Raw genomic sequence first — 24981 nt, 5'->3', positions numbered from 1 at the left:
TTTTTGCATGAGGTCACAAATCCAGTAAGCATGACATAACGCTCATGTTTCACAATCCAATCAATTTCCAATGGATTAAATTCAATCCCTTTTTACTGCTTTCTCCCTAAATATTACATTTTAATCTGAAATATCTTGGATTATGCGAGTACAATGGGATGCGACTTATATATGAGGACTGTTCGTTTGTAGGAAACTCAGTGAAGTGTTGTGCTACATGAAGCTGGGATACTGTTGATCATCACATAAATAACCGGACAGACTTGGCAACAGCATATGTTGTTCAGATGTATATTTATATTTTTTACATGGTTTTAAATATTTAAAATAATTCACTGCTGAAATTCCCTGCATATATATTTCTCCATTAAAAGGCATTTGATGACTCATGCTGGTGGAGCAGTCGACGTCTTTATGAGGAAATCTAGTCCTGTTTTCCAACGATCCTGAAACGGTTCACTCGCTGATGAGGAGAACCAGCGGTTCAGGATCTTCAGGTCATGCCCAAATTCTTCATCCGATCTGATTCATAAGAAGTCAGAGCTCAAATTCACACTCCGGAGACTTACTTCAGTTAAAACATGATGCGAATTCCCATTTCCATTATTATTTCCAATTGATTAAACAATTTCATAGATCCAGCTTTGCTTCAAGTCATTTTTTAGTATATAAAATGTTACGCTCAGGTGATGGTGAGAAGGGATAGGCTACACTAAATGAATCCTGGGAAGAGAGACTGCAGGAGCAGAATCACTCCAACCACCATCAGACCGCAGAAGAACAGCACCAGCCACAGCGGGAATGATCCTGAAATATAATATACAGCATTACTGACATTCACAATTGACAATGCACACAAACAATAAGTTGTTTTAACTTAAAATGAAAAGAAAAATGGTTAAAAATGACACGAAAGGCATGTAATTAGCACCAGAACAGTACACAATTTAATGTCATATAAAACATCAAGGGCTTGATTGACCAATCAGAATCAAGTATTCCCGGAAGCGGTGTAAAAATGTTTATGATATCTTAATATCTTTATGCCTCATAGTCACAATTAGCAGATTAGAGCTGGACGGTTTATATTTTGCAACAATACAAGCAATAGAGCAGTTGAGATTTGCTATATATTGCTTTATGTGAGTTTACTGTATTTAGGAGGATAAAGTTGGACATACTTATACATCCAATTTTATATAAAGAGCTGAGCGACAAAACAACAAAAAATCAGGCAGTTGAGATTTGCTATATAGTATCAGGTTTTTAAAGTTTGCTTTAAATAAAAACTCTACAATGGGTTCAGGGTTGAACTTAAACCAGCACAATTTAATAAAATTGTATGACATGACTAGCATATCAGTGGATCTTCATTTGATATCAATAACTTGTGTGTGATTTTGAAATGTTCTATTTGGCATCACGTATATACAGTATATGAAAACACAGATGCGGATTTGATCCACTTTAGGGTTAATTTCATACAGTTTGTTGTCTACATGTATGCGAATAAAGTATACATAAATCTGATCAGGTCATACTTACTCCGGTTGGAGACGGCATGCACCTGACAGCGGCTGTCGACGGCTACGCTCAACATGACCACTTCATTATTCCCCTTCACGGCTTTACTTTTAGGAGCGTCAGGTAGGAACGTCAGGTCTGTGACCACAATGCCGTGAGACTCCTGGATGTAGTACAACTTCTGGAGGGTCGATCAGAAGAGCCGGTCAGTAGGTTTCAAGACCTAGTGAACTGCCTTTTCTTACTGACTACATAGGATGCTGACTTAAAAGGTAGCAGCCTAAGAGCTCTCACAGGTGGACTGATCTGAAGTTACTTAAATTGCCAACAACTTGGTGCAAGATTCGAACAGTGCTACTCAAGACATGTACAAATACTTGGGTTATAATTACACATAAATTTATTAATAGATTAAGAAATGTCTTTTTATTTATCTACACTACTGTTCAAAAGTTTGGGGGTCATAACGATTTTTTTGTTTGAATGAAAGAAATGAATACTTTTATTCAGCAAGGATGCAATTGAAATGATCAAAAGTGTCAGTAAAGACATTTATAATGTTCTATTTCAAATAAATGCCGTTTTCTATTTATCAAAGAATCCTGAAAAATAAAATGTTTCATGGTTTCCACAAAAATACGGCACAACTGTTTTCAACATTGATAATAATCAGAAATGTTTCTTGAGCAGCAAATCAGCATATTAGAATGATTTCATATAAGATCATGTGACACTGAAGACTGCAGTAATGATGCTGAAAATACAGCTGCGCATCACAGGATCACATATTCACATAGAAAACAGTTATTTTAAATTGTAATAATATTTCACAATATTACTGTTTATTCTGTATTTTTGAACAATCAGTGCTGCCTTAGAATTTGTCACAAAAGAAAGTATCTTAAAAGACAGAATTTTTCAGCCTTAAAATGCTAAGCCTACAAAAGCAGCTTTTGACTGTATGTAACTGAGAAGTGATTATGTTTGTACCTGCAGGGAAAACGCTATATAGATGGCCACAGATCCCGTCACAGTGCCAAGACCAAGAAATGTTCCCGAGTCACTGAGGAAAGACACACGACCATCAAACACATGATAATTCACCATAACAATGAATAACGCATGAGAGATACAGACAGATTCCCTCTACCTCACTGAAAGACAAGATATAACTTCATTCCCACAAGTCTTCGTGAGCAGCGGCAGGAAAGCATGTCCGTCCCATTTGGTGATGTAGCATGGAGGGGGTTTGCGGTCCCGTTTGTGGGGGATCTGGACTGTATAGAGTCTTAAAGCATCTTTCTGGTCCTCTACCTTTGCAAACCTGGTTTTGAACAAGAACATAATGACAAAACATTAGCTTCTTGTCTGTTACTAACTGGCTCCTTCCACGAATAGAGTAGACTTTGGTGTCCCGTTACCTTTTCTTACAGCTATCACATTAGATTATATATATAACTATTAGCTTTGTTAAAAAATAATCCTCTGCAGTGAATGGGTGCCGTCAGAATGGGAGTCCAAACAGCTGATAAAACATCACAATAATCCACAAGTAACCCACACCACTCCAGTCCATCAGTTCATGTCTTGTGAAGACAAATGCTGCATGTTTGTAAGAAACAAATCCATCAAGGCATTTTTAACTACGAACCGCTGCTTCATGCCAAAATATAAGTCAACTCCATAATCCATAATAACATTTCCTCCAGTGAAAAAGTCCATCCTCTGTTGTCTCTCACATCAAAAGCCACCCACATATTTGTTTAGAAATGTTTCGCTCTTAAACGGTGTTTGATCCGTGCAGATTTCTCTCCTGATTCAGACCAGACTTTTTTTCCACTAATGGAACCATTATTATGGATTATGGACTCGTATTTTAGCCAGAAGTGACACTCTGAAGTTAAAATGCAGTAATGACCAATTTGTATCTTACAGACACGTAGATTTTATCTCACAAGACGTTAACTGATGAACTGAGTCAAAAGATTTATATTTCAAATAAATGTTGTTCTTTTGAACTTTCTATTCAACAAAGAATCCTGAAAAATAAAACGTATCACAGTTTCCACAAAGATATTCAGCAGCACAACTGTTTTCAACATTGATAATAATCAGAAATGTTTGTATTTTAAAAATTCATATCATAACAAAAATAAACACCGGTATGAACCGGTATACCGCCCAGCACTAGTCCTAAGGTTGGCAAACAACACATCCTTTCCGCTGACAAAGAAAATGACTTAAGCCAACTGTATCAGCTGTGATGTTTATGTCCCGTTGTCTGAAGGCCTTTTAAGCTTGGAAAGTGTCAGCTGTCAGGAAGTGCACAACTTGCCTGCATGACTTGTAGCGGTACATCTTCTCTGTGATCTGAGGCATGTTTTCATGCCAACACAAACCCATGGCCAGCTGATCGCCGCTCCACACGCTGCACTCGAAATCACGGCCTACTGTTACAATGTGCTACATCAAGAAAGAGAACACAGCACTACTTGGATGAACCAGCGTAAAATACACAATATCCACAAAAGAAGAAGCAGTTCTTAATTACTGAACTGGTTTTTCTCAAAAAACTTCTCAGAACACACCTTGTTATCAGGACTGATGTCTATATCCTCCAGCTCATCCTTGTGAGCTCTGAAGCTGAACTTCTCTTTCAAAGAGGGGAACTGGAGAGAGACGAAGCCAGTTGAGACAACGGCAGTGATGGGAAAAAGTCACAGACACATGGGAGACGCTCACCTCCCACACTCGGACGAAACCGTCGGCCCCGCCGCTCAGCAGAAGCGTGAGGTCGGCGCTGAAGCGCACACACTTCACACAGGGGTCCTGCGGGCTGAGGTCGGCCTGCACCACTCCAACATCCCCCACCACCATCTGAGGAGAATCCTCCTTCATCTGGGCCATGTCTCCTCCTCCATCTCCGTTCTGGCCTTTCCCGCCTCTCTTCCTGGCTGCACCTTTGTCTCCAGCCCCTGTTAACAGGTGTCACCGTAAAAGATGCATGAATGTGGTTATGCATGACCATTCACTCGTCAGTGCTTTGGTTTGGTCTCTACTCACCATGTTTGGCTACAGGTTTCTTTGCCAGTTTGGCCGTGTGGTGACTGAACCTCATCAAGCTGCAGTTGGCGTCCTGTCCCGCGGCGATCACATCCCCACCCAGAGACATGCACATGGTGGCTCGCGTGTCTGTTTCGTGAGTGTGCAGCAAGGTGGCGCTGTGCACACCACCGACCAGATCCAGACTCAGGAAATGCTGCAACGAAACTGTAACACTAAACACTCCGTCACTTCCACTTTTGCCACGTTCAACAGCTAAATGGTACATAATGTAGGGCCCTGTGAAATCCATTTTAATTTTTTCCCAAATTTTGGTGTTTACATTTTTCTGGATTCCATTTGTAATCGTTCAATTCAAATGTAGTAATCAAAAAGCCAATTTGAAATCTAGCCAAAGAAACTTTTACAAACAATTACAATTTATACAATTTAACAACAGTTAAAAATAATAAAATACATTTAGGGCCCACTGAAATCAGTTATATTTGTTCCCAAATGCAGCTTAATTCTCCCAAATTCTGTGTTTTAATTTTTCTGGATTCCATTTCAATGGTTTAACTAAAAGTTATTAATCAAAACGGATGTCAAACCACCTGAACTCTTAAAACTCATTTATTAAAACTTTCACAATAACAGTGCCCTATCGGATGCATTTTATTTTATTTTTTTATTTTTTTGTCTGTTTTAAATGTTTCTGGATTCTGTGTTTTATGTTTTAAGACAAATTCATGATCGAAACCTGTGGTAATCAAATTAATGCACAAAACTTCATTTAATTAATCTTTTAAAATGTAATCAAATGAATTCTGAACAATTCCTTTCATATTTTTTGGCAAACAAAGTGCTGCACAACAGAGGTTTACAGTTTAAAATTAAATTAAATGGGGAAAAATAAATTGTGATATTCCTTAAACAATGTTAATGTTGAAATAAACCGTGTTATTATTTTTGTCAGACATTCTACTGTACAATAGTAATATTGTTATACATGATAATACATGCAGACTTGCAATCACTTTTGATTTATTCATTACAAAATTTGCCAAATTGCATCACATTTTGTGTTATACTATAAATCCCATTTTTATGACAGGATTCAGCGATTCAGAAATCAGGCCCTAAAAGTGCTGCTTCTAAATAAAACCTGTGTTTATTGTCCTTAATAAATATTGTTTTTCTATAAAATAACAGATAATCATTAATGACTGAATTCCTCTATTTGAAGCCAAACAAGGCTATTCATAATTCGGTGGATTCAAGAATATAAAGCACCTGATTCAATGCTGTAATTAAATATGTAACGGTTTAATTAATTGAGATTATGTAATCGAGCAGCTGTGCACATGTGGACGGCCATGCAGGTCATTTCTGAATGGCAGCTGATATTTGTTAGAGACAGTACCATTCCGTTCTTGATCCCGGTCTTGGACGCGCCGCCTCCTCCAGCGGTGATGATCAGGCCGGTCTGGGGGTCGATTTTCACAGTATAGAGAGGGAAGGGGGCTCTGTACAGCTCAGGGGCTCTTCGTTTGCCCATGCTGCTCTGTGATCTCTGGACTGAAAGTAAAATACTGATTGTTACACACAATTCAACAAAACCAATACACAAGCAAATAGAGCTGTAGCACAGTCAATGAGATGACGTTCAGCTTAGGACTCATTCCTACTTTGTACTCGTAGTATTTCTGTAGTGGTGTGTGTACAATGTGCACAGTGTGCAAATGTTCTGTATGAATGAATTTGGGTCAAAGAAGGGGTTTTTAGGCATCAAAACAAAACAAGTTAAAATACAGGTTTTTTCGTACATTAGAATGTGTCCTGTTTAATTTGATTTTTCTTTTTCTTTTTTTTTTTAAGCAAAAAATAATGTCTCTTTTATATATTTTAATTAGTACAGGTCAGAATACGTATGTTGTTTCGTCACTTGCTCACCGATGGATGCTCTGCAGTGAATGGGTGCCGTCAGAATGAGAGTCCAAACAGCTGATAAAAACATCACAATAATCCACAAGCTGCATGTTTGCAATAAACAATCCCATTTTTAACTTTAAAAAAAACATTGCTTCCAGCTAAAATACCAGTCCTCTATCCATAATATTGTATTCTCCAGTAAAAACAAAATGGTCTTGTCTGAATCAAGCAAGACATATGCACAGATTAAGCACCAAAACAGTTTAAACATCTTAATGATTGAGTTAAACACACAGCTTTTGGTTTCACAAGACACTAACTGATGGACTGGAGTGGTGTGGATTATTGTGATGTTTTATCAGCTGTTTGGAAGTCCAAACAGCTGATAAAAACATCACAATAATCCACAAGCTGCATGTTTGCAATAAACAATCCCATTTTTAACTTTAAAAAAAACATTGCTTCCAGCTAAAATACCAGTCCTCTATCCATAATATTGTATTCTCCAGTAAAAACAAAATGGTCTTGTCTGAATCAAGCAAGACATATGCACAGATTAAGCACCAAAACAGTTTAAACATCTTAATGATTGAGTTAAACACACAGCTTTTGGTTTCACAAGACACTAACTGATGGACTGGAGTGGTGTGGATTTTGTGATGTTTTTATCAGCTGTTTGGACTCTCATTCTGACGGCACCCATTCACTGCAGAGCATCCACTGGTGAGCAAGTGATGCTAAATTCTCCATATCATGAAGAAACAAACATCTCATCTACGTCTTGGATGGCCTGAGGGTGAGTAAATATTCTGCAAATTTTCGTTTTGGGGTGAACTATCGCTTTAATACAGTTTGTCCAAGTTAAGTCAGAGATTTTCTTTCTGATGGCATATATAAACAGACTCCCTTCGGTTACAACACATATTAATCACAGAGACTTATAAACACATCTTAGAGTTCATACATCACACAGCTGATACAGTCGGTTGTGTGTGTGTGTGTGTGTGTGTGTGAGAGAGAGAGAGAGAGAGAGAGAGAGAGAGAGAGAGAGAGAGAGAGAGAGAGAGAGAGAGAGAGAGAGAGAGAGAGAGAGAGAGAGAGAGAGAGAGAGAGAGAGAGAGAGAGAGAGAGAGAGAGAGAGAGAGAGAGAGAGAGAGAGAGAGAGAGAGAGAGAGAGAGAGAGAGAGAGAGAGAGAGAGAGAGAGAGAGAGAGAGAGAGAGAGAGAGAGAGAGAGAGAGAGAGAGAGAGAGAGAGAGAGAGAGAGAGAGAGAGAGAGAGAGAGAGAGAGAGAGAGAGAGAGAGAGAGAGAGAGAGAGAGAGAGAGAGAGAGAGAGAGAGAGAGAGAGAGAGAGAGAGAGAGAGAGAGAGAGAGAGAGAGAGAGAGAGAGAGAGAGAGAGAGAGAGAGAGAGAGAGAGAGAGAGAGAGAGAGAGAGAGAGAGAGAGAGAGAGAGAGAGAGAGAGAGAGAGAGAGAGAGAGAGAGAGAGAGAGAGAGAGAGAGAGAGAGAGAGAGAGAGAGAGAGAGAGAGAGAGAGAGAGAGAGAGAGAGAGAGAGAGAGAGAGAGAGAGAGAGAGAGAGAGAGAGAGAGAGAGAGAGAGAGAGAGAGAGAGAGAGAGAGAGAGAGAGAGAGAGAGAGAGAGAGAGAGAGAGAGAGAGAGAGAGAGAGAGAGAGAGAGAGAGAGAGAGAGAGAGAGAGAGAGAGAGAGAGAGAGAGAGAGAGAGAGAGAGAGAGAGAGAGAGAGAGAGAGAGAGAGAGAGAGAGAGAGAGAGAGAGAGAGAGAGAGAGAGAGAGAGAGAGAGAGAGAGAGAGAGAGAGAGAGAGAGAGAGAGAGAGAGAGAGAGAGAGAGAGAGAGAGAGAGAGAGAGAGAGAGAGAGAGAGAGAGAGAGAGAGAGAGAGAGAGAGAGAGAGAGAGAGAGAGAGAGAGAGAGAGAGAGAGAGAGAGAGAGAGAGAGAGAGAGAGAGAGAGAGAGAGAGAGAGAGAGAGAGAGAGAGAGAGAGAGAGAGAGAGAGAGAGAGAGAGAGAGAGAGAGAGAGAGAGAGAGAGAGAGAGAGAGAGAGAGAGAGAGAGAGAGAGAGAGAGAGAGAGAGAGAGAGAGAGAGAGAGAGAGAGAGAGAGAGAGAGAGAGAGAGAGAGAGAGAGAGAGAGAGAGAGAGAGAGAGAGAGAGAGAGAGAGAGAGAGAGAGAGAGAGAGAGAGAGAGAGAGAGAGAGAGAGAGAGAGAGAGAGAGAGAGAGAGAGAGAGAGAGAGAGAGAGAGAGAGAGAGAGAGAGAGAGAGAGAGAGAGAGAGAGAGAGAGAGAGAGAGAGAGAGAGAGAGAGAGAGAGAGAGAGAGAGAGAGAGAGAGAGAGAGAGAGAGAGAGAGAGAGAGAGAGAGAGAGAGAGAGAGAGAGAGAGAGAGAGAGAGAGAGAGAGAGAGAGAGAGAGAGAGAGAGAGAGAGAGAGAGAGAGAGAGAGAGAGAGAGAGAGAGAGAGAGAGAGAGAGAGAGAGAGAGAGAGAGAGAGAGAGAGAGAGAGAGAGAGAGAGAGAGAGAGAGAGAGAGAGAGAGAGAGAGAGAGAGAGAGAGAGAGAGAGAGAGAGAGAGAGAGAGAGAGAGAGAGAGAGAGAGAGAGAGAGAGAGAGAGAGAGAGAGAGAGAGAGAGAGAGAGAGAGAGAGAGAGAGAGAGAGAGAGAGAGAGAGAGAGAGAGAGAGAGAGAGAGAGAGAGAGAGAGAGAGAGAGAGAGAGAGAGAGAGAGAGAGAGAGAGAGAGAGAGAGAGAGAGAGAGAGAGAGAGAGAGAGAGAGAGAGAGAGAGAGAGAGAGAGAGAGAGAGAGAGAGAGAGAGAGAGAGAGAGAGAGAGAGAGAGAGAGAGAGAGAGAGAGAGAGAGAGAGAGAGAGAGAGAGAGAGAGAGAGAGAGAGAGAGAGAGAGAGAGAGAGAGAGAGAGAGAGAGAGAGAGAGAGAGAGAGAGAGAGAGAGAGAGAGAGAGAGAGAGAGAGAGAGAGAGAGAGAGAGAGAGAGAGAGAGAGAGAGAGAGAGAGAGAGAGAGAGAGAGAGAGAGAGAGAGAGAGAGAGAGAGAGAGAGAGAGAGAGAGAGAGAGAGAGAGAGAGAGAGAGAGAGAGAGAGAGAGAGAGAGAGAGAGAGAGAGAGAGAGAGAGAGAGAGAGAGAGAGAGAGAGAGAGAGAGAGAGAGAGAGAGAGAGAGAGAGAGAGAGAGAGAGAGAGAGAGAGAGAGAGAGAGAGAGAGAGAGAGAGAGAGAGAGAGAGAGAGAGAGAGAGAGAGAGAGAGAGAGAGAGAGAGAGAGAGAGAGAGAGAGAGAGAGAGAGAGAGAGAGAGAGAGAGAGAGAGAGAGAGAGAGAGAGAGAGAGAGAGAGAGAGAGAGAGAGAGAGAGAGAGAGAGAGAGAGAGAGAGAGAGAGAGAGAGAGAGAGAGAGAGAGAGAGAGAGAGAGAGAGAGAGAGAGAGAGAGAGAGAGAGAGAGAGAGAGAGAGAGAGAGAGAGAGAGAGAGAGAGAGAGAGAGAGAGAGAGAGAGAGAGAGAGAGAGAGAGAGAGAGAGAGAGAGAGAGAGAGAGAGAGAGAGAGAGAGAGAGAGAGAGAGAGAGAGAGAGAGAGAGAGAGAGAGAGAGAGAGAGAGAGAGAGAGAGAGAGAGAGAGAGAGAGAGAGAGAGAGAGAGAGAGAGAGAGAGAGAGAGAGAGAGAGAGAGAGAGAGAGAGAGAGAGAGAGAGAGAGAGAGAGAGAGAGAGAGAGAGAGAGAGAGAGAGAGAGAGAGAGAGAGAGAGAGAGAGAGAGAGAGAGAGAGAGAGAGAGAGAGAGAGAGAGAGAGAGAGAGAGAGAGAGAGAGAGAGAGAGAGAGAGAGAGAGAGAGAGAGAGAGAGAGAGAGAGAGAGAGAGAGAGAGAGAGAGAGAGAGAGAGAGAGAGAGAGAGAGAGAGAGAGAGAGAGAGAGAGAGAGAGAGAGAGAGAGAGAGAGAGAGAGAGAGAGAGAGAGAGAGAGAGAGAGAGAGAGAGAGAGAGAGAGAGAGAGAGAGAGAGAGAGAGAGAGAGAGAGAGAGAGAGAGAGAGAGAGAGAGAGAGAGAGAGAGAGAGAGAGAGAGAGAGAGAGAGAGAGAGAGAGAGAGAGAGAGAGAGAGAGAGAGAGAGAGAGAGAGAGAGAGAGAGAGAGAGAGAGAGAGAGAGAGAGAGAGAGAGAGAGAGAGAGAGAGAGAGAGAGAGAGAGAGAGAGAGAGAGAGAGAGAGAGAGAGAGAGAGAGAGAGAGAGAGAGAGAGAGAGAGAGAGAGAGAGAGAGAGAGAGAGAGAGAGAGAGAGAGAGAGAGAGAGAGAGAGAGAGAGAGAGAGAGAGAGAGAGAGAGAGAGAGAGAGAGAGAGAGAGAGAGAGAGAGAGAGAGAGAGAGAGAGAGAGAGAGAGAGAGAGAGAGAGAGAGAGAGAGAGAGAGAGAGAGAGAGAGAGAGAGAGAGAGAGAGAGAGAGAGAGAGAGAGAGAGAGAGAGAGAGAGAGAGAGAGAGAGAGAGAGAGAGAGAGAGAGAGAGAGAGAGAGAGAGAGAGAGAGAGAGAGAGAGAGAGAGAGAGAGAGAGAGAGAGAGAGAGAGAGAGAGAGAGAGAGAGAGAGAGAGAGAGAGAGAGAGAGAGAGAGAGAGAGAGAGAGAGAGAGAGAGAGAGAGAGAGAGAGAGAGAGAGAGAGAGAGAGAGAGAGAGAGAGAGAGAGAGAGAGAGAGAGAGAGAGAGAGAGAGAGAGAGAGAGAGAGAGAGAGAGAGAGAGAGAGAGAGAGAGAGAGAGAGAGAGAGAGAGAGAGAGAGAGAGAGAGAGAGAGAGAGAGAGAGAGAGAGAGAGAGAGAGAGAGAGAGAGAGAGAGAGAGAGAGAGAGAGAGAGAGAGAGAGAGAGAGAGAGAGAGAGAGAGAGAGAGAGAGAGAGAGAGAGAGAGAGAGAGAGAGAGAGAGAGAGAGAGAGAGAGAGAGAGAGAGAGAGAGAGAGAGAGAGAGAGAGAGAGAGAGAGAGAGAGAGAGAGAGAGAGAGAGAGAGAGAGAGAGAGAGAGAGAGAGAGAGAGAGAGAGAGAGAGAGAGAGAGAGAGAGAGAGAGAGAGAGAGAGAGAGAGAGAGAGAGAGAGAGAGAGAGAGAGAGAGAGAGAGAGAGAGAGAGAGAGAGAGAGAGAGAGAGTGTGTGTGTGTGTGAGCAACCGCACCTGTGTCAGTGGACGCGCTCCAGTCTCTTACTCCAGTTATTCCAGTGTTTAGTGGACATGCCACTGTCTGTTCCCACTGGATCTCTCACAACATTTGTCAAAGACCCACCATCTACTTCCTCCGTTTCCCTAGATACACGTCAGCAGGGCGTCACATCCTACGCGCCTGCGTGCATGGCGTCATACGCACAACCGTAATGAACGTAATAATAATGCAAATGTAAATGTAAATATTTAAATGTAAAAGAAATGGACCTAGTTATAAAAAATAAACGAAATGAAATATCCAAGATATATAACATAAATAGCTAAATAAATTGCGATTTGTTCAGAAATAATCTTTTATATAAATATTGATTCAAAATATAAATTTAGACCAAAATAGCCTATTTAGCTAATAATCAAATTCGTGACTACTCTGCATTAGGTGGCAACCCAAGACATTTTCAAAAGCAGAAAGGTGCCATTTTGAAATGGTTAAATAAACAAATACATTGTAGTTTAAACCAAATGAAATAAATGACTTCTAATTAAATGTAATACTTTAAGTAGATAATAAATATGATTAGAATATAATATCACATTTTTTAAATAAACAAATTAAATAGCTAACATATGACTGGAATTATGTAAATATTTATATTATATTGTTTCTTTTAAAACATTTTACTATTACATTATTTTACATCTTAAAAAGAAATTCAATTAATCATTTATATATTTATTTATTTAAGTATTATGGAAATCATTTCCTTAACCACATGTATTCCTTCACTCATTCTTTCTTTCTTTCTTTATTTTTTCATTCATTAATTCTTTACGTTGTTTCTTTCTGAAGTTACTCCTCAAGCTTTAGCTCAACTGAAACAATCAGCTGAAAAAGTAAAGCACATATTTGTCCAAGTGAGTTTTATTTCCCTGTTCTGGGAAGCCGTGGTGTGACATCCACATTCAAGAAACATTATTTACAACAACCCAGAAGCACAGTGTTAGAGACTAATATATTCACCCCGTTGTTTGCCCTCCTAGGAACCTTTTTGATTTCGTTTCATACTGCAGAATTTAAAAAAATAATAAATAAATAAATAACAGCTTATGATGTGAATTTGAACATAGAATTGGGCAATGCTTGTACTAGAAGTGGAGCAGAAGAGAAAATGACTAAACGAGGTGCTAAAAGGTCAGTTTCTTCACTCTGCTTTTCCCTGAAGCTTTAAAGTCCCAAACGTCCACATGTATAATAATGAGGCACTGGATAATTGTTCTCTGAGGCAGAGCCAATTTAATAATTACCATGCTCACGGTCTCCCTCAGGTCCTCTTTGTGTACTTAGCAACGAGAGCCTGGGAATATATATTAATTACCGTAAACAGCGTTCAGGTGAACAGTATATTAGGCCTATATGAAGTGACTCCTGCGCTTTCGTAACAGCTCAGAGAAGGTTTGCTCGGTGATAATGTGATGTCACATTCATGGTTGAGTTGATGTGATGTTGATGAGCTCTATCTATGTTTTATAAAGGTCAGCTGTCTGACTATTGATTACTTGTTCAATACAGGGTTTCAGTGGAATAATCAATATGACCCTGAGGTGTCGGACAGCCACAATAAAGAAAACATGCCATTTTATGTAACGCTAATATGATAAAAGATAACCCACCCTTCTTAAACATGCCTAGCTAGATATTGGTCCACAGCCGTAAATTTAGCCTTTACAGTGGTAAAGCAACTTCCCTTTATGTGTGTGTGTGTGTGAGAGAGAGTTTGTGTGTGTGTGTGTGTGTGTGTGTGTGTGTGTGTGTGTGTGGGAGATAGAGAGAGATCATTATACATTTACAGACTTAATTGTGTGACTTTGTTACTTCATAACTTCTCACTCCTAGATCTCGAACCTAAAACATGTGCATTTATGCTTTACATTTGAAATCTTTTGCAAATTAATTCTTATTCTCCGCATGCCACGCTTTGTTTATACTGAGAGTGTTGACAGTTTTGTGAAGAATGCATTGAAAAAAAAAATATATATATATATATATATTATTCACATAGTGTTGCATTATTTATCCATAAAAACTCACTATATGTTTTGTAATAAAATGCATATTTTTAGCTGTTGACAGGCTGGCCCGTGTCCTTGCTCCACAAACCGTGCCCACGGAAGGGGGTGTGAAAAGGAGGGGCTGGCAGGGACGCCAATTGACCAATCCTACCATAGAGAAGGTTAAGCTCATGAATATTAATCAGGTCGCGTGATTGGACGCTTCCGAAAATACGTCAGCACACTCGAATGAATATTCATATAGCGAGCCGTCGCCATAGTACGATTGGTCCTTTTCGTTTGCGGCGTTGAGATGTCTGATTCATGTAAGCGAATCGGTTCGCTCGAAATAGAATCGATTCAAACGAGTCATCGCTGAAAAGTGTTCTCAAAAGTCGCGCGCGGCATTTTACTTCCTTTGTTTCCCCCTCGTAGAAGCATAAAGAGTTTGCTGTTTATGAGTACATGCTGTTTGTGATTATATCACACAGATTGAGCTTTCAACATGACAGCCACGTCTTAGTTCTCCGTCACAGCCGAATTGATGAAGGCAAAGTAACATTTTGCTAAATACTGCTATTTAACAATATGTTTATTACGAATTATAAACAGCGTTTGGCGTTACTCAGGCTACATATGTAGGCTAGCCTATCTGTAAGCGTCTCTCAAACACAACTATCTCCATTCAAATCGAATGATTCACGAAAGCTTTAAGAATCGGCTCGTATGAATCATTAATTAGAACCGACTCCAAACAACAATTCCTCGGCGAATCGGACATCACGCTCGTTTTGCATTTTAGAAAGTGAGAGAACGACTGGATCTCTGCGTATATGTAACGTTACACAGACTCAGTGAAAAGTCAGTTTCGGGTCTGGTCTATCAGGACTGGTTATATGGATACGTTACGGATGGAGGCAGCGCTGCATTTCAAGAGGACACGGACAGTCTGAAGAGAGATCCACGTTTTCATCACTGAACCTGTGCGAAGATCTTGATTTGCACCGTTGCACGTCTTGTGGTGATCTCAGTAGTGGAAATGTGAGGATATGTATAACAGAAGGCAGCAGCGGTGTGTTGTGAAATGCATTTCCATATTTCACACGGCACCCGAGCGCAACATGTATCTCCTGCGTGAATCCTGCGCGCACCGATAATGCACAGGAAGGGAAATGCATTTTAACAGATTGTATCAGGCCACCATACGCTCTCCGATCACGATCGCGTCTGTTTTCTCGATTTAAGCTGCCATTCGGGTTTCATTTAGCTTATCACAGCGTGTCATGCTGATCTTTGGCGAAACGTCTCGTTCAATGGTCGCCTCGCTTCCTTCCTGAGTCCTGATGCTCTTCATCCATGCCAGGATTCACCATGGAAACCCACCGTGAGCGCTGGTGGACACCGAGACTGGATCCTCCACTGGACACAGAGAGGCTGATGGATGTGTAAACAGCTCCCATATCCTTTGTCTCACCTTCATGTCAACTTGCTGAGACTGCAGACCTCCTCCGAAAAACAAAGGCGTGTAGCTGGGGGCATTTGTTCGAGAAGCGCCTCCCAAGTGCCAAAGCCTGTCTAGGCGCAGGCGGGGGCCAATGCCACGAACATGCATGCAAGATCTGATTCGGTGTCTAAACATGCCAGGCATGACAATCAGGTGGCCGCTTCGGATCTGATCTCAGGTTTGGACATTGGCGAACACGTTTCCATGCAATGTTTTTCCAGCGTCCGTTGCATTAAAACCCACACGGAGTGTTAGTTTTTATAGCATCTTTTACAATCCAACACCCCAGAATGCCTCGGAACCGGACCTTTTCCGAGCCCGAGTATTCTGTGGAGTATTCGGCGGACTGTTCAGTCACCCTGCCCTCTGACCCCGGGCAGGCGGTGGGACGCGCCCACGAGGTGACCGTGCGCAGCTCTGGCTGCTGCCTGTGTCTGCCGCGGTTCATGCGTCTGACCTTCGCGCCAGACTCTCTGGAGAACCTCTACCAGACCTATTTCCGCCGGCAGCGGCACGAGACCCTGCTGGTGCTGGTGGTGTTCGCGGCCCTCTTCGACTGCTACATCATTGTGATGTGCACTGTGCTCTACACGAGCGATAAGCTGGCGTCTGTGGCCGTGGCGTCGGTGGGGCTGGCGGCGGATGTCCTGCTGTACCTGCTGTGCCGGTTCGGTCTGCTCCCGGACCGTGTGACGCGCCGCCTGGTGCCCTACGCCTTATGGGTGCTCATAGCGGCCCAGATCTTCTGTTACTTAGGACTGAACTTCGCCCGCTTCCATCAGCCCAGCGACACGGTGGGCTGGCAGGCGTTTTTTAGCTTTTCCTTCTTTCTGACGCTGCCGCTGCGGCTGACCCCCATAGTGCTGATCACGGCCGTGTCCTGCGGCGTGCACACGCTCGTCCTGGGCGTCACGATTGCCCAGCAGCAGCAGGAGGACATTCAGGGGGCGGCTTTTGGAAGACAGGTGAGAAAAATGATGGCAGCAGTTTGGAAGGATAAAGATGGGTCTTGAGAGGTTCAAATGATCATAAGGTTCCATGAAGAAATCTCTCTGGAACCTTTCCATTTCACAAAATGTCCAAAAGGACCATTTTTGGTTCCCCAAAGAACCTTCCAGTGCTCAAAAGAACCATGTTTTGCTAAGTGTGAAGAACATTTTCATAATCTAAAGAACATTTTTGTCCTCTACAAAGAACCTTCTGTGGAATGAAACCGTTCTTCGTGGAACCATTGATGCCAATAAAGAACGTTTATTTTTAGAAGTATTGTGGAAAAGGGTTCTTTAGATTCTTCAAATGTTCTTCATGCTTAGAAAAACATGGTTCTTTTAAGAACTGACCACTGAAAGGTTCTTTGGGGAACCAAAAATGGTTCCTTTATAGCATCACTGAGAAAAAAACAAACGAGCACTTTTTGCTAGCTTTAGTTTTAAGGTTGTAAATGATGGGCTCGTAATCATCTCACAGTTCCTCTTGAGGTTTCTGATCAAAGCCCGATTCAACCGGTGTTAAAACCTGAGACCGTGAAAGACTCAATGACAAACAAACACATGCGTTGTAATGTTAAATTTAACATGAACTAAGATTGATAAATGCTTTAGAAGTGTTTTTCATTGTTAGTTTATTGTAGTTCAGTAATGTTAAAAAATGTAGCCTTATTGTAAAGTGTCACCAGTATTAAAACAAATTTGATCACATAGTATTGTGTAATGCTAATTAATAAGTCTAAATGGTACTTTCATCCATGCTTCAACTGAAGCTTAGCCATAATAGGGCCTTTCGCACCGCTTCAGTTCCAGAACTAAATGTACAGTACTAAAGTACTGGGACGATTTTGCACGAACTATTTCCCAGTACCATTTAAAGGGTTGCATTCGCACCGAGAGTGTGTACTAAGAAGTGACCATTTCACAAAATGTCCAAAAGGACCATTTTTGGTTCCCCAAAGAACCTTCCAGTGCTCAAAAGAACCATGTTTTGCTAAGTGTGAAGAACATTTTCATAATCTAAAGAACATTTTTGTCCTCTACAAAGAACCTTCTGTGGAATGAAACCGTTCTTCGTGGAACCATTGATGCCAATAAAGAACGTTTATTTTTAGAAGTATTGTGGAAAAGGGTTCTTTAGATTCTTCAAATGTTCTTCATGCTTAGAAAAACATGGTTCTTTTAAGAACTGACCACTGAAAGGTTCTTTGGGGAACCAAAAATGGTTCCTTTATAGCATCACTGAGAAAAAAACAAACGAGCACTTTTTGCTAGCTTTAGTTTTAAGGTTGTAAATGATGGGCTCGTAATCATCTCACAGTTCCTCTTGAGGTTTCTGATCAAAGCCCGATTCAACCGGTGTTAAAACCTGAGACCGTGAAAGACTCAATGACAACAATTTTTGCTATCAAACAAACACATGCGTTGTAATGTTAAATTTAACATGAACTAAGATTGATAAATGCTTTAGAAGTGTTTTTCATTGTTAGTTTATTGTAGTTCAGTAATGTTAAAAAATGTAGCCTTATTGTAAAGTGTCACCAGTATTAAAACAAATTTGATCACATAGTATTGTGTAATGCTAATTAATAAGTCTAAATGGTACTTTCATCCATGCTTCAACTGAAGCTTAGCCATAATAGGGCCTTTCGCACCGCTTCAGTTCCAGAACTAAATGTACAGTACTAAAGTACTGGGACGATTTTGCACGAACTATTTCCCAGTACCATTTAAAGGGTTGCATTCGCACCGAGAGTGTGTACTAAGAAGTGACGTAAGCCGGTCGACAGCGACGTCATTTGTGCGTGGCGTTCAACAACAGAAACAAAGAAGAACAACATTAACCACAGGAGGATGGAGGAAGCTGTGATCGGAGCTGTGTGCTTGTTGTGTCTCGCGGGTTTCACAATAATGGACATGGAAAGTCGACGTATACGTAAAGCGATCGAAAGAACGGAAAGGAGGACTAAGCGTCACGATTAGTACCAGTTGTGCTGGTTAGACCCTGCTCCGGAGTAGGAGCTAATTTGGTTCTCGAAAAAGGCATTCCGATACTAAAATCGCTCCCAGTTCCGGCGGTGCGAAAACGCCAAAAAGTGGGCAGTTCCACAATTAGTTCTGGTACTATGAAAAGGTTCCCACGGTGCGAAAGGCCCTATAATTATTATTTTATGAATCATGTTACAGTTGCACGTGATCTCAAATAAAGGTTCTTTACTGGCATTGATGGTTCCATGAAGAACCTTTATCACCCACGGAGCCTTTCTATTCCTCAAAAAGGTTCTTTATAATGGAAGAAGTTTCCTTAGATTATTAAAATGTTCTTCACACTTGTTTTGAGAACCATTCACTTCGGGGAACCCAAAATCTTCTTTCTATGACCAGCAGCCTAGAGGTAAAGTAGATGTGTTTCAGTTCAAAGGCATCAGACCTTGAGTCAGCTGAAGAAAAACACTGGACATTCAGATCACATTCATGCCTTTTTATTTGTGTCTGTTCACAATTTCTAACAAGGTGTACAATTGATTGCATTTCTTTTTCTAAAGAAGAGAAAGAACTTTTCAGACGATGGGCTGTGCGAGTGGAAAATGTCGTATGTTAAGAGTTTCCTCTGGTCTGCACTTGACGACAAAATGGTCCTGCGTTGCGTTTCAAGAAAAGCGTGGACGTTTCTGCTGCAACAGAAATGAACAGACGCAGACCATTCCATGAAATTAGGCTTGCATGAAGAGTTTCTTTACAAATACTCTGAATTACTCTAAACCTCTGAACCAAAAGACTATCAAGTTGATGTTGTGTTATTTTCAAGACATTTAAAGGCAAGGCAAGGCAAGTTTATTTGTATAGCACATTTCATACACAATGGTAATTCAAAGTGCTTTACATAAAATAAAATAAAAACAATAATCACAACAATAAAACAAGGAATTTAAAAACTTTGAAAAAAAAATAATTTTGATTTAAGAGGTTTAAAATGAATTTAAGAAGACGATTATACATATAATATAGTGCAATCAGTTCGGACATCGCACAGTGCTCATTCAATAAATGCACAGCTAAACAGATGAGTTTTGAGTCTGTATTTAAATGTGACTAATGTTTTAGCACATCTGATCTCTTCTGGAAGCTGATTCCAACTGCGGGCGGCATGATAACTAAAAGCACATAAAACATACTTTTATCCAAATAGTTGTTACAGCATTTTTCAAAAATAATAAATTGTTAATTATTTATACATCATGGTAGCATTTGTTGTTTTCGCTTTTTCATTTATATGCTTAATTGTCATGAAAATGATGTTACAATGCAGAACATCTGGTCTTCTTGATATAATATAATATATTTTCTTTTGATTTTGGGATGAAATATGACTGGACATGAGTTCATCAGATTCAGCTGATACATCATAAATAGCAAGTAAGCTGATATTTGCTTCAGTGGCGTTTGTGTCACTGCAGTCATAAGATGGAGACGGGGCCAGAAGGGCCGGCAGGTGGGTGTCCAGCTGAGGTGCTTCGCTCTTCTTACTCAGCAAGACTGTTTTTGGAACAAACTGCAGCCCCGAGAGGCAGAACACAGAAAGCAGTTTATTCAAATACATTACAGAGCAAGAACCTGGAGATCAGTGGCTCATAGTGTTGGATCTCATGAAACGTGGAGAACAAATTCAGGCTGTTTCACCCCAAAATCTAAATCATCACTATTGATTGATTGATTGATTGATTTGCACTGTGACTACCTTTTTTGTGCTGATTAAAAAAACAAACCAAAAAAAAAAACGGTATTTTTTTAAAACTTAGTTATTCAATAACTAATTACAGTATTTTTACAGTATTACATGAAATAATTACAGTAATTCTTGATGATTAATCATGTTTTCTAAATTATATCTACTGATAAATATAGTATTTATACATAAAGGCAATAATTGTTGTTCTGCCTTCCCTGTGCTGATTTTTACAAAATATTACCGTATTTTTTAATTTTATTTTTTATTTAATTGGTCATTCAGTTATTACCGTTATTGCCTTTTTTGTGCTGATTAAAAAACATTACGCTATTTTTTTATTTATTTAGTTATTCAGTTGTTACTGTATTTTCATGATAATTTATTATGTTTTCTAAATTATATATGCAAATAAATATAGCATTTTTACATAATGGTAGCTTTACCGCCTTTTTGTATTGATTTAAAAATATATATTTTTATTTATTCATTCAATTATTAACGTATTTTCGTGGTTCTTATTTATGTTTTCTAAATTATATCTACTTATAAATATAGTATTTATACATAAAGGCAATAATTGTTGTTCTGCCTTCCCTGTGCTGATTTTTACAAAATATTACCGTATTTTTTAATTTTATTTTTTATTTAATTGGTCATTCAGTTATTACCGTTATTGCCTTTTTTGTGCTGATTAAAAAACATTACGCTATTTTTTTATTTATTTAGTTATTCAGTTGTTACTGTATTTTCATGATAATTTATTATGTTTTCTAAATTATATATGCAAATAAATATAGCATTTTTACATAATGGTAGCTTTACCGCCTTTTTGTATTGATTTAAAAATATATATTTTTATTTATTCATTCAATTATTAACGTATTTTCGTGGTTCTTATTTATGTTTTCTAAATTATATCTACTTATAAATATAGTATTTATACATAAAGGCAATAATTGTTGTTCTGCCTTCCCTGTGCTGATTTTTACAAAATATTACCGTATTTTTTAATTTTATTTTTTATTTAATTGGTCATTCAGTTATTACCGTTATTGCCTTTTTTGTGCTGATTAAAAAACATTACGCTATTTTTTTATTTATTTAGTTATTCAGTTGTTACTGTATTTTCATGATAATTTATTATGTTTTCTAAATTATATATGCAAATAAATATAGCATTTTTACATAATGGTAGCTTTACCGCCTTTTTGTATTGATTTAAAAATATATATTTTTATTTATTCATTCAATTATTAACGTATTTTCGTGGTTCTTATTTATGTTTTCTAAATTATATCTACTTATAAATATAGTATTTATACATAATGGTAGTATTCAGGGCCGTCCTTAGCTGACGCGGGGCCCAGTGCGGGGTAGGGAGCGGGGCCCGGTGTGACCGCACCAGTTGCGCCCCCCTAAGGACGGCCCTGGTAGTATTTATTGTACTGCCTTTTTTGTTGATTTAAAAATATTAAAGTATTTTATAATTTACTTAGTTATTAATTCTTATTGTATTTTCATGATGATTCACCATTTTCTAAAATTACATCTACAAATAAATATAGCATTTATACATAATAGTAGTATTTGTTGCCTCTGTTGTGGCTGATTTCAAAAATATTGCTATATATATATATATATATATTTATTTATTTTTTTTCATGATGATTAATAATTTTTTCTATATTATATCAACCAATAAATACAGTAGTTGTCTTAAAGAAACAGACGCTAGGTGAGGAAGGCTTGTTTGTCATGTCATGATGGTGCTGTTGTGTTTTGCAGTTGCTGGCCAACATTGTGATCTACTTCTGTGCCATCACCGTGGGCGTCATGTCGTATTACATGGCCGACCGCAAACACCGCAAGGCCTTTCTGGAGGCCCGGCAGTCGCTGGAGGTGAAGCTCAACCTGGAGGAGCAAAGTCAGCAGCAGGTGAGAGAGACAACCAGACCAAACCAACATGAGAGTGTGAAATTTTATGCTGGCCAATCGGTTCCTTCACTAGAGATGCAAGGTCTCGAGACTTTTAACTTGAGCATAGCATTTTTAGAACGCAGTGTCATGCATGCAACGCTGCAAAAGACGTGAGACTCAAGAGCAACGGTCACAGATGTCACAGGCCATGTTTACATAGAAAAACAATAGAAAAGTGGAATTCATAAACCTTTCTGTGTGTGAACGACCCCTTGATGATAACTAGGCGAACTCTGTGAGTTAAACATTTAGTATAGCGAGGTCATGCGGCAACAGTGCTGCATACTAGTGTTTGAAATGTTGCACAATGTGTATTATTTCACATGCTGTTCAGAATAAAGTAAGGTAGTATTCAATTTCCAACATAGCTAGTCATTATTTTTGCAGTTCTGTTTGATGCCACTAGTGGTGCAGAAATCACATACACACTTGACCTTTGAGTAATACATGCATATGTATACAATACATATACATGAGAAACTGCTAGAGAATTTTACAAACAAATGAAAACTGAAATTGTATTTTCTTGTAAAACTTACTCCAAAAATCTTTGTTTTATTTACAAATTAGATTTAATTTTCTTTTTTAGCAAGTAAAACTTGTTTACTTTCTGGATATATATATTTCTGGTTGGGGAAAAAAATCAAATGGCATTTTTTTTCCCTGATTTTATTTTTTTTTAATCCAGGTTTGCTGTTCTTGTTTGTAGGGCTGCACAATTCGACCAAAATGTTGTGATTATATATAAAAATGGCTTTGAAAAAAAAAAAAAAAAAAAAATAACAACGTATTTAATATGTATTTACTAAATAAAAAGAATTTAATATTTCACTGTAAAAGGAAAAAAATATTTAGATAATAATATGATACTAATAATTACATTTTACATTACAGCTGTAAAATTAGAATACTAATATTTCTGTTTTATTTTCTTCACATGCAAATTTTTATTTTGACAGAAAACCACAGCAAGCTCTTTTTTTTAGTCAGTAAGCATTTCTCATTACATGTTTGGGAAGACAGTTTTGTTTCCAAAGGCACGCAACATTTCCTGTGAACTGAGTCGCTCTGAGATGCTGCAGCCATGAGCAGCTCGTGTGTAACTGAACACAGTGCTGCGCTTCACTCAGAAACACGCAGACCATATATTTATTTAATTAAATCACAGCTGTTGTGGTTTGATAATCACACTAAGCCATAGTGCAATTTCAGTTTTGATGAAACACGCAGGCATATTCCTGGTGTTATGATGCAGCCACATTAGTACATTTTTGCAGATTGTTTGTCAGTAGTGTAGCGATGTATGAAGCAGCTTTCTGTTGGTCAACACAGCAATATTTCATATGAAATCAGCTTGAGGAAATCTTTCACCCTCATGTCAAAATAGTTTATGGTGTTGAAAAATTGCAGAACAAAGTATGGTCACATTTATCGCTGTTCTGTGAATTTTCAAAGTCAAAAACTTTGAAAAGATTTCCTCACGCAGAGCCTTCATAGTGTTATATGAAATTGTAATAACTCGCTTCAGCTTTTGATGATGGTTTGTTTGTCTGTGACATCAAACCTTGTAGCCCCGCCTACCGTGAAATCTGATTGGCCTTTAAATCCCGCTCTACAAAACTGTCTAGCAACCATTTGATATGGCATTTAGATTACGATTGTAAATACGTAATTTTCAGTTTGACAGAAAATGCTTCTGAAGTGTTATTGATGTGTGTATATGTGTAGAGATTCAGCAGTCAGTGCGACACTTACAGAGCAAACGCTTCCTATTAGCTGCAAGTTGAGAAGAAAAATAGGTGTGTGAGAGAGAGAGAGAGAGAGCAAAACAGGCCGATAAGAAGCATACGAGGAGAAACTCTCTGAATACTAATGGAGGAGCAGGGGCTGTTGGGAGACGGGGTCCGCCAGCCAATCAAGTAGCATCCGGCTAAGGCAGGTTACCATGGCGACCAGCCTCCTGAGACGATGTCAGCTGTAATCACACTCCTCTTGATCCTTCTCAACCTTTCTCTTGTTTTATTGTCAGACTCTCGGGTGTCTGTACTGACCCGATACGTCGTCAGCTGCCTCCTCTGTTCACGCGGGAGTGTGTGAGTAGGAGGAGAAGCGACGGCCAGTGTGTGCTAAAGGGCTCTGCGTCGTCCTGCTTGTCGTGTCAGAGTTGTATCACATCGATGGCACACCGGTCAAAGCAGAGCTGCTTAATATGTTCACGTGTGAAATCGGTTTGGGCCTGAAATGGCCTGCTGTGAGTGCACATGTTAACAGGTCGCCATCTGGAGTATCAGTTAACGGTTAGGACATATTTGACCAATAAACGTATATATATATTTGTGCATTGTATCCCTAAGAGGTTAATTTGCATTTCCTTTTCTTTTAACTTATTAATGGTAGTCAATGTATGTTAGCTGTGAGGTCATTAGTAGTGAACTACTAAAAGTTGTCTTTTAGCACATATAGAATACTGTTAAAAAGTTTGGTAAGATTTCTCATATTCTCACTCAAGGCTGCATTTATTTGATCAAAAATACAGTAAAAACGTTATTATAATAATATAAAATATTATTATAATTTAAAATAACTGTTTTCTGTGTGAATATATTGTAAAATGTAATTTATTTCTGTGATCAAAGCTGTATTTTCAGCATCATTACTCCAGTCTTCAGTGTCACATGATCTTCAGAAATCATTCTAATATGAAGATTTGCTGCTCAAGAAACATTTCTGATTATTATCAGTGATGAAAACAGTTAGGGCTGCCAAATATTATGTAGAAACAGTGATACATTTTATTTTTCAGGATTCTATGATGAATAGAAAGATCAAAAGAACAGCATTTATTTGAAATAGAAATATTTATATCAGTGTCTTTACTGTCACTTTTAATCAATTAAATGCATCTTTGTTGAATAAAAGTATTATTTTTTAAAATGTACCTGGCCCAAACAGAATTTTTAATATATATATATTTTTTTCTGTTAAATTTTTTGCAGAATTAATATATAGTATATCAGTTTATAGTTTGTGTGTGTGTGTGTGTGTATATATATATATATATATATATATATATATATATATATATAT

The 24981-nt window shown here is 39.5% G+C and overlaps 1 protein-coding gene and 1 pseudogene across 2 annotated transcripts; one reads left to right on the top strand and one right to left on the bottom strand.

The window, feature by feature from the left end:
• Positions 1-277: 277 nt before the first annotated feature.
• Positions 278-11840, bottom strand: LOC107562421 (prolactin regulatory element-binding protein). Of its 2 annotated transcripts, XM_016247055.1 has the most exons (11): positions 11661-11840; positions 7019-7022; positions 5990-6147; positions 4588-4783; positions 4267-4499; positions 4113-4193; positions 3860-3987; positions 2675-2848; positions 2515-2587; positions 1546-1705; positions 278-807 (listed from the first exon to the last, which is right to left on the bottom strand). In XM_016247055.1, the coding sequence occupies exons 3-11, from the start codon at positions 6122-6124 to the stop codon at positions 713-715; spliced, it is 1275 nt and encodes a 424-aa protein (XP_016102541.1). In that variant the 5' UTR covers positions 6125-6147; positions 7019-7022; positions 11661-11840; the 3' UTR covers positions 278-712. The 2 variants fall into 2 exon arrangements, with proteins under 2 accessions (XP_016102541.1, XP_016102540.1); XM_016247054.1 differs by lacking the exon at positions 7019-7022 and having other exon boundaries at positions 5990-6144.
• A 2630-nt stretch (positions 11841-14470) lies between these two features.
• LOC107562403 (adenylate cyclase type 3-like) overlaps positions 14471-24981 on the top strand; it is a 36053-nt pseudogene continuing 25542 nt past the window's right edge.

Source organism: Sinocyclocheilus grahami, unplaced genomic scaffold (assembly GCF_001515645.1).
Source record: "Sinocyclocheilus grahami isolate Dianchi unplaced genomic scaffold, SAMN03320097.WGS_v1.1 scaffold822.1, whole genome shotgun sequence".
In the NCBI taxonomy this organism is placed as follows: Eukaryota; Metazoa; Chordata; class Actinopteri; order Cypriniformes; family Cyprinidae; genus Sinocyclocheilus; species Sinocyclocheilus grahami.
This window is presented reverse-complemented; position numbering and strand designations above follow the sequence as displayed.

Bases quoted from the DNA above. Each gene is read 5' to 3' on its own strand.
- LOC107562421 (XM_016247055.1), bottom strand. From the start codon at position 6,124: ATGGGCAAACGAAGAGCCCCTGAGCTGTACAGAGCCCCCTTCCCTCTC. The intron at 4,784-5,989 runs GTACTGTCTCTA...GTTTCGTTGCAG, and splicing joins CCGGGATCAAGAACGGAATG to CATTTCCTGAGTCTGGATCT. The intron at 4,500-4,587 runs GTGAGTAGAGAC...ACCTGTTAACAG, and splicing joins GAAACCTGTAGCCAAACATG to GGGCTGGAGACAAAGGTGCA.